The sequence below is a fragment of the Penicillium diatomitis genome (genome assembly GCF_028827545.1).
Source record: "Penicillium diatomitis strain IBT 30728 chromosome Unknown utg000014l_segment0_segment0, whole genome shotgun sequence".
In the NCBI taxonomy this organism is placed as follows: Eukaryota; Fungi; Ascomycota; class Eurotiomycetes; order Eurotiales; family Aspergillaceae; genus Penicillium; species Penicillium diatomitis.
Window position 1 is genome coordinate 180762 of NW_026623186.1, and position 13174 is coordinate 193935.

The following is a 13174-nucleotide window of genomic DNA, read 5'->3' on the forward strand; positions in this document are numbered from 1 at the left end:
AACAAAAAAACATACCCCGATCTAGAAAGCGTCGAAGAAAGCACTTCGAATATGTCAGGAATAGTGGATCTGAATAAAAACCATCTCTATGCGTGGTGTACTCTTTGTTCAGCACTATTACTGGTTGAATACCCTGTGGAACACCATCTTCCCTATCTTGACATCCACATTTCAACCGACACGATATCTTCCGTTATCGCAACAGTATGCCGCTCTTGCAAACGTAAGGGCGGTGGGGCTTCTGGCACATCTCACCTTCATTTTGAATGTTTTCAGAAGAAGAAAATTTATTTGAATATGTGCAAAATAGTATGCCGGCCAGTAGCTGTCCCAACGGATACGGCCCAATGTGTACGTTTGGTGAGCATGGAGGAGATATCTGCCTCTTTGACCGATGAGTGTGTGTTGCTAGGCGTCAATCTTGCACCCACTGGTGATAAACGGGCAGAAAGTTATCGTCTTTGTTTATCTAGTTGCTTTATTTGAGGACCGTCTTCATAATAATTTACTCAACTTGGGTGTGAGCGAAATTTCTGGCGAGGGTCTAGGCTCCATGTTGTGTATCTTACATATAATATCAAATCGCACGAGGGCTCTAGGTTGGGCTTCTTGTGCTTCTACGCTATGTCGCCTCTAACTATAAATAGCCGACGTCGGGTTACTTTGCGCAGGATCTGGAGTTATAGCTGGCTGTTCAACCCGATAGACAGTTTGCCGCGTAGACTGATCTCAATGATGCGACTGATTAACACCGTATGGTGGTAGGATGTAATGGGTTGCATGATGCTCACATTTGACAGTGATGATATTACTGATTTGAATGCGATAACATAATTCGTAAGGGTTTTAGAATATGAAGCAGTGCACTTGCATGACAGGTATAATGAGATAAATGTGCCACGTATCATACAATAGATTCATGTATATAAAAGCGGAAAGAGATTGTGAAACAAGCTTGATTTTAACGGAATCCCTTACTGCCCCAAGGCTTTGCTAACTACCAGGCTGCCCCGTCCCGATCTCCACGAGACTGTATGGTCATTTAGCACTCTGAATGCGTGAATAATACAAACTCCGTCGGTAATTATCGCGTAACAAGGAACATGACTTTTAGATTACTCACTTTCCTGCTAACACAACAAGAGCCCTTCCTAGCCTCATGCTCATATCTCAACGGGCTCAAGGCATGCTCGAAAAATTCAAAAATTAAGTCTAGGGGTGAAGACGACCAGTAACTTACCTGGCAGAGCCATCCATTTTACCTGATACATCACAGCGCCGTAAAAGTGAAGCGAAGATGGAATGGTCGGGTTGTCCAGTAGTGCTCAGAACAAACCACGGTATTATGTGATCGACCAAGGAAAGAAGCATGAAGGAGCAAAAGCTCATTTGAGGGTGCAATGACATCGAGGATGTGTATTGCACTGATCACCATGCTTTGTCTGCTCCCTTACGTGTCCGATTCATCCTTGTTTCTAGGGTTGATCCCAGTTATGAAAGACGTCCCGATCCTATATGCGAAACTCTAAATGACTATACGGAATGGTTTATTGCTGAATGGTGTATGACCGTATGAGCCAAACGACACCCTTAGCGCTTTTCTTTTATTGCATCTTTGTGCCTTATCTGTGTAAGACCAGGATCAGCAAGGTTCCGTCAAATAAGTCAGATACACTTTCAAATGAAAAACTAATTTTATTTATACAGAGTTTTTGCTAGCATAGCATATACAGGCTTCGAGGAATCAGTTTTTTTCGAGACGAACTATAATGAATCAAGCCCGACATACCAAAAAAGATCAAAGAAATAATCAAAATGACAGATGATTGACCATTTCGTTGAGCGGCATTCTTTTGACGTATTTCTGCTTCTCCTGAATAAGTTCCATATCTGGTACTATACAAGCAACTGAATATTGATCGCTTACTCCTCTGAAAGTCCGCCACGCCATCACTTATCAGTATGGCTTTCTCCCCTATTGATAGTAAGCGCCCTCAATGACCAGTAATGACTCCCGAAACAGAGATCCAGCATCATCTGATCGTATCGTATTCGAGCTGCAAGGGCGCGGGAATTTATTATGTCCGTATTATATCTTTGCCAGCTGAATGATAGAGAGAGGATTTGATTAATGAGAATGTTGAATTTCACTGAAGGGATTAATTCCGATAATAACATATTTTCGCTTTTGCTGAGAATGAAGGAGCAACTTACTATAAATAATTCCAGGGAGCGCTGCCTTTCTTTTCATCTTTATAGCACACACTCTTCAAGGTCCGGTGTCGAAAGCTTGAAGAGATATCGAATACCTCAATAGCATAGCGAGGATGAGTGCTGCCAAAGTCCATGTCTCGAATGTCTCTAGCATAGTCAGAGGGAGTAAGTGTGCCCGTGAGTGAATTCTGTGGCTCTTTGCTAAAATATCCGGTAGCTATGGGCGGTTTTAGCATGCCTAACGCGGCTGCTCTGGAGGCGCTACAGAGTACGGAACAACGGCAGGTTCTTGACACGGTCTCTGAGTTACGTAGGTGTGGGCTTGACAGCGTTCTTTCGCTTCCACAACTAGTTGTTTGTGGCGATCAATCAGCAGGGAAAAGCTCAGTTCTGGAAGCATTGACGGAGATACCGTTCCCCCGGAAAGACAACCTTTGCACAAGGTTTCCCACTGAAATCATCCTTCGCCGTGGAACGACAGAGTCTCTGAAGATCAGTATCATACCTGACCGCCGACGCTCGGCAGAGGAGCGAGCCGCTATGGACAACTTTTCTGAGACTATCCTTGATCTGCAAAACTTGCCAGAGATCATGTCCAAAGCAATGAGCACGATGGGACTGGAGGAAAGTCAAGATCTCAATGGGGCTCGACGGGCATTCGCCATGGACGTTCTTGTTCTGGAAATAGAGGGGCCAGCCAGGCCGCAGCTCACGGTGGTGGATCTTCCTGGTATCATCCAGGCAGAGACTAGAGATGCAACCCAGGCGGACGTTCAGCTGAGTGTGGAAATTACAAAATCCTACATTTCGTCGCCTCGGACAATATGCCTGGCTGTAATCTCTGCAGCGAACGACTACGCCAATCAGCCGATTCTGAATCTGGTTCGTCAATATGACCCAAAGGGCGAGCGCACCTTGGGGATTATCACCAAGCCCGATCGGCTTCCTCCAGGCTCGGAGACCGAGCTAAGCTTTTTGAACTTGGCAAATAATAGGGATATTATGTTTGACCTTGGTTGGCATGTGCTCAAGAACAGAAGCTTTGAGGAGATGGCTTGTTCTATTCTCGAGCGGAATGCGTCTGAGGAACAGTATTTCCGCGAGTCCATCTTTTCGCAGCTGGGATCTGATCGGGTGGGCATCCTCGCTCTGGCGGTTCGTCTAAGCAGACTTGCGTTTGATCATTGCCGCCAAGAGCTGCCTAGGTTACAAACAGACTTGGAGGGCGCATTGTCGCGAGCAAAAAGCGAGATGGCCGTATTAGGAAGTGCGCGAACTACTGCTGGGGAATGCCGAAATTTTCTGACGCAACTCAGTCTCAATTTTCACGAAATCTGCAAGGCGGCAATAAGCGGCTATTACGAAGGGGAATATTTTAAATGTGATGAACAACAATCTATTCCAACCAACAGCCCGGAATCTACCAGGCGCTTGAGAGCAATCGTCCAATCGAGAAATATGGCTTTCTCCAATGAGATTCGCACCAATGGCCACAAATTTCACATTGTCAGCTCAGGGGTAAATGATAGTCGATTTGACCGGATCGAGCACCAAACTGCCCACGAAAATGAGCAATACGTTGGCGAAACATCAAGCGAAACACCAAGACCGGCTGAGAAACTTGGAGCATTCGGCCACATCCAGCCTCCTACGAGAGTTAGTCACGATGAAGCTATACGATGGGTAAACGACGCTGTTGCTAAAGCGCGAGGAAAGGAGCTTCCGGGGAATTTCAACCCTCTCGTGATTGCTGAACTGTTCTGGGAGCAATCGTCTAAGTGGCATCTCTTTGCATTTGCACATATCGTGCAAATTACAGGACTTTGTTGCTCCTTTCTCGAGTGTCTGTTGAGCATCCAATGCCCCCGCGACATTCACATTCGCTTGTGGCCAACGATTCACGACCAGATGACTACCAGGCGCACACTTGCGATAGAAGAGATGGAGAAAATCCTAGAGGAGATGAGCTCTTACCCAATTAACTACAACCACTATTATACCGACACGATCAAAAAACGCCAGATTGAGAGACGGAAGGTCGAGTTGGAAAGTTGTTTGGAGGATGCAACGCATCATATGAACGTTCCAGGGTGTAGTTCGGACCACACGTACCCAAGCGTGAATGTGAACCTAGCGATGAAGATCTACTCCGAAAAAATGGATCCAGATATGGACAAACACAGCGCAGAGCTGGTGCTCGACTGCCTTCAGGCAATTTATAAGGTACGAACTCCCTACTTTCAATTGTATGTATCAGTTACTTACTTTCAAACAGGTCTGTGAGAAGGTTTTTGTTGCAAACATTGCGGTTCAAGTGATTGAGCGTCACATTATTCGAGGACTTGAGCACATATTCTCGCCTGTCAAGGTATCTCAGCTATTGGATACCGAGGCTCTCGCTCTTGCTGCGGAGCCTGATTCCACCAAGACAGAGCGAGAAGCCCTTGCTGAGAAAGTGCGCATGTTTACCAATGGGAAAATGATACTCAACGAGCTCATGTCCGTTCTTTAATGTGCTAGTCCTTTCGGAAGAGGGGGGAACCACAGGTCCATCCCGAATCACTGGAATAATACACTAGCGGATAGTAAGTCAAATCTGAGGATTCACCTTCACTTTGCTCGATTTGTGTCTACCCTGGCTCTATTCCGCCCACATGGCACTTGACACAGCGGCTTCCTGTGGTCAGTCATGGATCACTATTATTATTGTATGAAAAGAGATAAATCTACCGCTCCTGTGGAAGCCATCGGCTAACCAACCCAACACCTACAAGTCGATCTGGTATGTTTAAAAATTTTTAACATATACTTTTACCCATAGCTCGAAGAAACTATAAGGAAAGCATTTTGGGAGTCTCTCGGCTATCTCCAGACCATAAAATAGGGGCTCGGTATCTGGTTACCCCAGAAGCATTACACGAAGGAATTGTTCTAGCCTATTGAAGTCTGACAACGGATGAAGATTATCTTTTCAGTCATAGACGCAGTATTCCCTCTGGTACTTGAGCAGTGTGGGCCCTTAGGGAGGAAAAATCCCAGTTCCCCCTCCCTCACTAAATGCAAGGCCATAATTTCTGTAGCCGTCGTTTTGGTTGGGCACTTCACCAGATGGCTTTGGAATCTCGCTACAAGATTCATTTGCTTGAATGTTCTATATAACAACTGTGAGAGGGAAATAAGTACTGAGACGGTAAAGACACCATTTATATAACATCAACTGACAACATGGTCCAAAGATAGAGGTAGACGCTCTGGGCCATTTTCGCAAGGTGGCGTGTATCTATCTTTACACATGATTTACTCCCATGAATGATATGTTGTATCTAGCGGCCAAGTCAAATTTACTTCCCGAGGCATCTAAAAATCATAAAAGCGACTCTGAAACACCTCTGATTTTTGCAAGATAATTGTAGTTGAACTGGCCGCGCAGTCCACTGGTGCGTGGGAGTAACCGAAGCGATGGGTTTCATCTCGAAAAAGGTAATCGCCAGGATTTCTCAATGGATCTTGGTATTTTCGGAAGTCCCAGTCGCTTGCGCGGAGAGGTGGTGGTTGAAACTCTAAGGTTGGTCCTGACATTTTTCCTCTCTATCCGGACTTTGTCTGATACAAAGATAAGAAGTTTTGCTCGGATACCTCCGAAAATCCCGAGGCACGACTGCTGAGCCCCTGATGTGTTTGCATGGGGAACAGAATAGTTGCACTAAGCAGTAATTATCATTTTATGGAGAGCGACGGAAATAAGCAAGGGGGAGGCAGGGAACAAGCATATGAAAAAAGACAGAGAGAGGGCGAAGCTCTGAAAACGACATCAGGGAAAGACAAAACGATATCAATCTCAGGGGGCCGACTTTGGTCTTGCTGTCAGGTTGTAAGATACACTATTACTAACTTGATTCTGCTTGATTATTCGTGTGCCCTTTCTATCTCAGATTTCTCTATGAAAGAATGTTACAAGGGAGACTTAAAAAAGATGTGATGGCGGTTGGTGATTCAGCACTATTGCGGGAATGTCCTTGGTAAGCCACATAGAAGTGCTCGTGAGAGGCCAGACACCTTCATTTTCAGAAACTCTCAATGTCCCCATTGTAACCTCTGGTGTACAGGACTGAAGTAGTGGCAGCTCTCTGAAATTGTAAAGAGTATATCACAGCCAGGATTCAGGAAGGACAGTAGGTAAGTGATTTCATACAGCGTCCTAAAGTAGGCAGGCCCCTGGTAGTGAGGCCATTGATTAGTAAAGACACACAAAGATAATTTGGATGACTACAAAGGACGCCTAAAAGGGGGTATCACTCATTGGAGTCAGAGGTGGCAGAGGTGGCGTCGTGTTGTAGGAGTACGGAGGCTCATCATTGTCCTCCTCGATTTTAGAAGTCGGAGGAACTGCCAGAGGCGCTAGGAGGTAGGGTGGTGAGAAATTCCGATAATGAACACTGGCTTTCCCATACATGGGAACTTCCAGGTCGGTATCTCAAGGCAGAACCCAAAAATCTGGACAGGTTTTACCCACAGCTTGCTCTCTTAAACGCCCACACCAATTTTACCGTAAAGAGCTATATAAAGCATTTCAACCAGGCGAAAGTATCTACAGAACATTGCATGACGCCATTATATTGCTTGCAGTTTTTGCGATGGAAAGCCCACGGAACTCACGCTCTTTCGGCGACATGCTAGTGATTCTTGTTCGGTTACCCGACCGTGACGGGGCCCCTTGAGGGGCATGGTATCGTAACGTGAACTTCAGTTAAATGGTGGTCAGTCGACTAGAGGTAACGAACTAATCAGGGTCAGTGTGCTAGGGATATCCCTATACATCAAATGTTCTATATAGAAAGCTTTTTAAGATCCCCGATAATTAAAGAGGTATTTCTCTTGCAGCAAGACAATTCTTGCAGTCCTAAGGTTTTCATTTCGTCCCGCTAAGCTCATTGTATCATGGCATGCTTGGTGTCTCGACCTTTCGAGCAGAGAATCTCGAAGGAGATCAACTTCCTGACCAAGACACTATACTCCAAGGGCATATCATGATTGAGGAGCACGATCTCCGACTGGAGTCTTAAGCTCTCAATGAACGAAGAGTGGGTTCAGAGATCCGCTTTGCACTTGTCGCTTGCTGACTTACATGAACATGATCAAAAACGTTGCCTAAATCGCATGTTGCTATTAGCCAAGTGAGCTAAAAGCACTCGGGGTGAGCTGCAAAATTGGATAAGAGTTTTCGCAAGGTTCGACAAGCAGGAAGTGTACATTGAGCAGCAGTATACTCGGAAAACTAATGTTGATAACCTTGTTCCTCGTTATTGCCGAGCGGTTTGGGTCTTATTGAGCTATTTCCCTTAGAATAATACGCGCTCATAGTTACTTGAAATCGGAAAATATATCTATTGGCCTGGTGGGTCTGTGTTCCCGAATCAAATCCTCCACAAGTGCCACTTAGGTAGTACATGCTTCCTATTTGCGCTTATTAGCATGTATCCTTCTATGAGCAGTGGATACGCTCTAGGGTCCTTCATGAACGTTGTCCTCCGTACTGATCCCTCCTTCAAACAGGGCGGGGTGACTTTGCGTCGGAGAAAGGTCAGTATCCGTTGAAAGGAGATTTACAGTGCCGACGGTTTTTGCCTTCCATATCCGGTAACACAGAGGTGCTCTTTCGAACCCTAATCACATGATGCGCTAAACCGTATATGAAAAGGTCCGTAATTAAAGACTTGTTCCAGTTTTACACGGTAACAAGCATGAAAGTATAAAACTGCACAGTCATGTACTGCTACATGTCCATGTCCAAAAATAACCCCTGATCCATATCCAAAAATAACTATCCCACTCACCATGGGGTCGCTCTTTCACACCCTCTGACCTGGAGTTCCCATTCGAACCGCGATGGATTAACGGATTCACTCCCGAGACAGTTATATGGCCCTGCCTACATCGCCCGCCAGCCCATACAGCTGTGGCTGAGATTCCTAGCCCAAGGATGCGAGACCCGAATCCGTACTTGTGCCCACAATCGAACACAATAAGCTCAAGGTCGCTCTCTCAGCGTTCGATAAATAGAAGATTAGACCAACAAAAATCAAATGTTTCGACGATCATGGCTTGCTTTACGACAGCACAATTAATCCCAAAATAGTCCGACTGAGTCCAGCTCTGATCTTACTCCAGTAATCGGATCTTCAAAGGTCGCGCCTCGAACAGGTTTGATCCCGTTCAGTGCCAACCTCACCTCTCGGAGTACATCAGCACCGAAAATAGGATTGTGCTGGGTTTCCTCAGCAAACTTGTGCGTTTCGCTCCGAAGGTACCCTTCGACTGACGCAGCAGCCAAAATACATCGCACTGGATGATCTCGAGGCAAGCGAGTTGCTGAGAAAATATGATCACGTGTAATGCAGTAGGTATTGTTGTCAATATGGCGGTGAAATTGGTTGGTCGTTGGATGAGGATTGGCAAGGAGTACGCCCTTAATATATTGGGCCATTTCATGGTCCAATCCGACAATATCGTACTTGTCTCCAAGCCTCACCAGCTCCATGGCAGCCGACATATGCTCCTCAGCATCTTCTATATCAAATTTGATAACGCGGAGATAAAGCCATTGAAAAAGTGCTGCAAGGCTCCGTACTGACACAATGGATTCCTCTTCTTTTAGAATCGCTGTCTGCTGCTGGGATTCTAGAAAGTTGCCTTCAAACATCTTTGAGAAAACTGGTGATTTCGCGGAGAGAAGGCCCTTGGAAATAGCATATTCTAAATTGCTAGGCTCGATTCGAATGTTGACAAGCGGCCCGTGATAGAGGGGAAGGATACTAGAGAATGAAGCATTCAGATGTGAGATGAGTCCTTATCAGAGACATTCAGCCACCTACTTGGTTGCAAAGTGCGTACGGTTTGCTTCAGGTCCTCCGGTCATTCTTGAATTGCGAGAGTGGTTGAAACCTGTATGGTGAAGGGTCAATGATGCCAAAAAAATAAATGATGTTCCGGTTGCAACTCACAGGTGAGGAGGGGCACAGATGAACCGTGCACATGACGGGTTCCTGACAAGTCCTTCCCTCTTGGCACCTGCCTATTTCGTACCACAGCCTTCACATACTGCAGACTCTTATTGGCCATTAAGACAGAGAGCTGACCTGCACTTACTCTGTAAACCTGACACTTGTACAGCAGGCAACGGACCTTGCTCATAGCACACTACCCACGGGCCCTTGGGTAGGAGCCTCGTCAACTTCTTCTCCCTATCATCCTGGAAGTTATCGTGGCCTCTCGCTAGACAGCCTGTAGTACCTTCTTCTTACAATCGGTGACTACTCCAATTCCAATCATGCATTTTCCTGACTTTTTCCCACGGCGAACCAATAAATTTACATTGGGATGGCTATTTCACTGTCTATATCCATCGTAACATACCGCATCTTCATGTATCCCAAATAAATAACGATGATGTTTACCATCCATGGGGAAGGTCCTACTGCTTCAAAGCCATGCAAAGTTTCTAGGAAGATTTCTAGGAAGAATTCGAAAAAAAATTACCAGAACATTCCTGTTACTTTTGGTATTGTAACTCACAAGAAACGCCCATGTGACCTACCCCTCATTCACATTCAGGTGAGCTGCTCCGCACCTCTTCTTATTCGACTCTGCGAAACGAGCAACATTTGAAAGACTGACCAGCCCAGTTTCCTTCACCATGGTCTTCAATCCTGATATATCTTTTTTTATATCATTCAATGACCTTGACCCATCGACTCAGAAGCAATGCATTTTCTTCACACAGAAAGGCGCAAGGTGCAAAAGCAATTGCCGGGATCAAGACAATCAACGCGCAGTCGAACTTCAGCATTTACTCAAGGCGACGCCAGTTGAAGATATTAAGATCAAAATACTAAGCGAGTACGCCCAATGCAATTGCTTTTTATGGGAACGTGCTCAGCATCGTGACAAGATAGAAGATTTGCAACTTTTGACACCACTGGCCCAGAGATGGCTCAACGAGATTCGAGCACAACCGGTCTTGTCATTAAATAAAGCAAAATCTGTCAGGTGAGTGACAAACATCAATTATTCTTCTTTGGAGCCCACGGTTAATAGTTACCATAGGCTCGCTCGCGACCGAGCCCCCGCCGCAGCTGCTTCTGATGCTACTGGGAAACTGTCCGTATTCAAGGCGTCAGATGAATACACCTGTCATCTACCAACCTCCTCAAGCACTTTCGGCCTCATATCCAACGGACTTGAAGACCAAAAAGGTTACAACCTTCGGACCCGCCGTATAAACAGCTCTGAAAATCTCGCCCACCGCCAGCCCTTTGCAGTCACTCAGCCTGCTTTATCCGAGTTTCGTCGTCACATTGCAGAGCCTTCTCCCGGCGATTCAGTGTATCAAAAGATGCTCACACCTCTCAAAAAGCGAGATTTTGAGACAGGATCACTTTATATTTTTGATCGCGAATCTTCCCCTGGCCATGTAAAGATTGGCTGGACAGCAAAGACAGTTTCGGATCGACTAGTAGACTGGTCAAACTGCGGTTATGAGCCAAACTTATTATTCAGCCTGAATGATATTCCTCACGCTCATCGTGTCGAGACCCTTACACATTATGAACTAATCAAGGAATGGCGCCGAGAGCGAAGGTACAAAGCCCCGTGGTGCGGGAAGAGCCATAAAGAGTGGTTTGAGGCTAGCAAAGAACTTGCTTAGCGGACTGTAAGGGACTGGGCTGGATTTGTACAATCAGCCAAGCCTTATGATCTCCAAGGCCACTTGAAGGACCAGTGGAAAGACGTGATAGAGGGAATATATCGCGAGACGAAGGAGGTCACTGCTCAAAAGCTATTGAGTCGTTTTAGGGAGATTGTGATCAACAAAACGATCGCTGCCGAGAAAGGTGTTGGCCAATTACCGGTACCAGAAACTGGCAAGGAAATCACCAGGCTCCTTCCTAGAGCCAAGCCTCCCAAAGTGTCTGAAGCGGAATATGTCGTTAAAGTGGAGCAAACGGAACAATCGCAAAGTAACGACTTCAAAGAGATATCGGTGAAGGACTTCGAAAGCGACTTATTGACCAAGTCCGAGTTCGCGCAGGAGGTCAAAACGACTCGCACCGAAGTCAAACACAAGCCAGTGGCAGCCAAGGTGTGGCATATGCCTAAAAATATATCGCTGGCCATCTCACCACGTATTGACCTTAAAAGCCCTCACATTTCTGCGTCTTCTCTTCAATGTGTGAAACAACGCCCGGATGTCGAAGCCAAGCAACTAAGTGGAAAAGATATTTCTCTTAACAAACGGTCCCCTCCAGCTGACCCTCTCTATAATCTCACCACCAACTCATGGGACTTCCCGTCAAACATCGAGCCAAATACACAAACGAAGGTTCTTACATAAGATGAGAGAGCCTTCCAACATTCGAAGAGCAAATTGTGACATGAAAGGGTCTGGCAAGGGACTTGAAATGGGCAATTCAGGTACGGAGGAAATACTCATCAGGGGAACGATTGCGGGACATTGAAAAGGTGTTAAACCAAGAGCTAAGTATGTTATAAAATATATACGAGTCCGGAAGGTTCTAGGCAATGCTTCCTTGCTGTAGATTTAGATGGCACATTCTATAGTTGAGGTAACGCAGATAAATTCAATCAGCTGATATGCCAACAATCGTAATCTCAATAATTGTGGCCCAAGCCAGATTCAATGAGACGCCTCGACGCAAAAGACTTCTCCCTTTTTACGCAGTGTGTAGCAAATCAGACCTTGGCGTAAGAAATACAACTATTTCTTCCCATAGGTCCGATTATCCAAGGTTGATCCGGATCGTCATCAAAAGGGCTTGGGTCATCGAGAATATGTCCAAAGGAAGGGTAGCCTGGAGCTGTTCTCCGGGAAAGGTTAGCCAGGAGTGCCTGATGCCCAATGAACATCGCAATTCGCCACATAGCGATAAGCAAGAGTAATCACGAAACAAAACAAATCTTACTGTCAAGCCTTGCCTACCAACTTGACCAGAGATGGACACTAAAGGCAGCATCAAACCCTCTGCAGTGAGGCAGCTGAGGGATGGGAGAGGAAAGTTGCTGGATTGTTAACGGTCGCTGGTTTGTTTAGTTTACATAGAACCTTCTAGTCGTCTCCTGCCTACAGCGACTTGTATCGGTACAACTAGGCCCCCCTCGCCTGGAGCGATGGCGCTCAGTTCACGGTTTTCAATATTACATCGCATCTTCGCGTTGGTGGCTTGAAAGAACGTTGGGATTGCAGGCAGGGTTAAATTGACTGTGGTTGGCCAGTGGCCTGTTTAGCGGGAAGAGGAACGAAATCAACAGTTGAGGGGACCTAGTCGTGCAAATTTCGGAAAAACAAGGTAATTCTCGCACGAGATGGCCTTGGAACTCCAAAAAATCAACAGAATTTAAGATGAACGGAGCCGGTAGAAGAAAACATCAGCCATAGCCTAAAACATAACACCACAAAATGAATACCTACTCAACGGCTTGTTGAAGCCAGCACATTCGTTGATTTTTACTGAGTGCGCAAAAAGGACCTAGCAAGGAAGCGGTGGAAAACGTTGAAGGATGAGAAGGACAGAGGATTGTTTTTAAACGGTGACTCACATCTAGATGAGGTTCTAGCCCCCATTTCTTTGTCGTATTGATCTGCATCACGTGCATTTCCTAATAGTCGAGGACCACCCACATCTCTCTTGTTTTTGAATTCATTGTGGACTCCAAACCCCGCGCCTGGCCCCGCAAAGCTACTGTAACAGTCTTTTCTATAAGCTTGCCTTGTCGGTTAGCCTCGCCTACTCCGTTCAGTATTCAATAAGAACAAACGAGTTTGGTCGCAGGCTGCTGTCTTGAGCTGTCATGAACGGGTACGATGCCATCGTCAAGCAGTTTCTCGCTACAAATAGCTTCATTATGCTTGCGGATTAGGCCGGTCGGACACAGCCGCGGTATG

General features: G+C 45.9%; 3 protein-coding genes across 3 annotated transcripts; 2 read left to right on the top strand and 1 right to left on the bottom strand.

The window, feature by feature from the left end:
• Positions 1-2327: 2327 nt before the first annotated feature.
• On the top strand, positions 2328-4726 carry N7539_008775 (dynamin family protein; the record flags this gene model as incomplete). The annotated part of the gene is made up of 4 exons (XM_056938370.1): positions 2328-2379; positions 2432-2524; positions 2567-4437; positions 4490-4726. The coding sequence occupies 4 exons, from the start codon at positions 2328-2330 to the stop codon at positions 4724-4726; spliced, it is 2253 nt and encodes a 750-aa protein (XP_056786378.1).
• A 3609-nt stretch (positions 4727-8335) lies between these two features.
• N7539_008776 (BTB/POZ domain-containing protein) lies at positions 8336-9130 on the bottom strand (the record flags this gene model as incomplete). The annotated part of the gene is made up of 2 exons (XM_056938371.1): positions 8336-9026; positions 9087-9130. The coding sequence occupies 2 exons, from the start codon at positions 9128-9130 to the stop codon at positions 8336-8338; spliced, it is 735 nt and encodes a 244-aa protein (XP_056786379.1).
• A 777-nt stretch (positions 9131-9907) lies between these two features.
• On the top strand, positions 9908-11605 carry N7539_008777 (GIY-YIG nuclease family protein; the record flags this gene model as incomplete). The annotated part of the gene is made up of 3 exons (XM_056938372.1): positions 9908-10260; positions 10318-10851; positions 11068-11605. 3 exons carry the CDS (start codon positions 9908-9910, stop codon positions 11603-11605), a joined length of 1425 nt encoding a protein of 474 aa, XP_056786380.1.
• Between the last annotated feature and the right edge of the window lie 1569 nt (positions 11606-13174).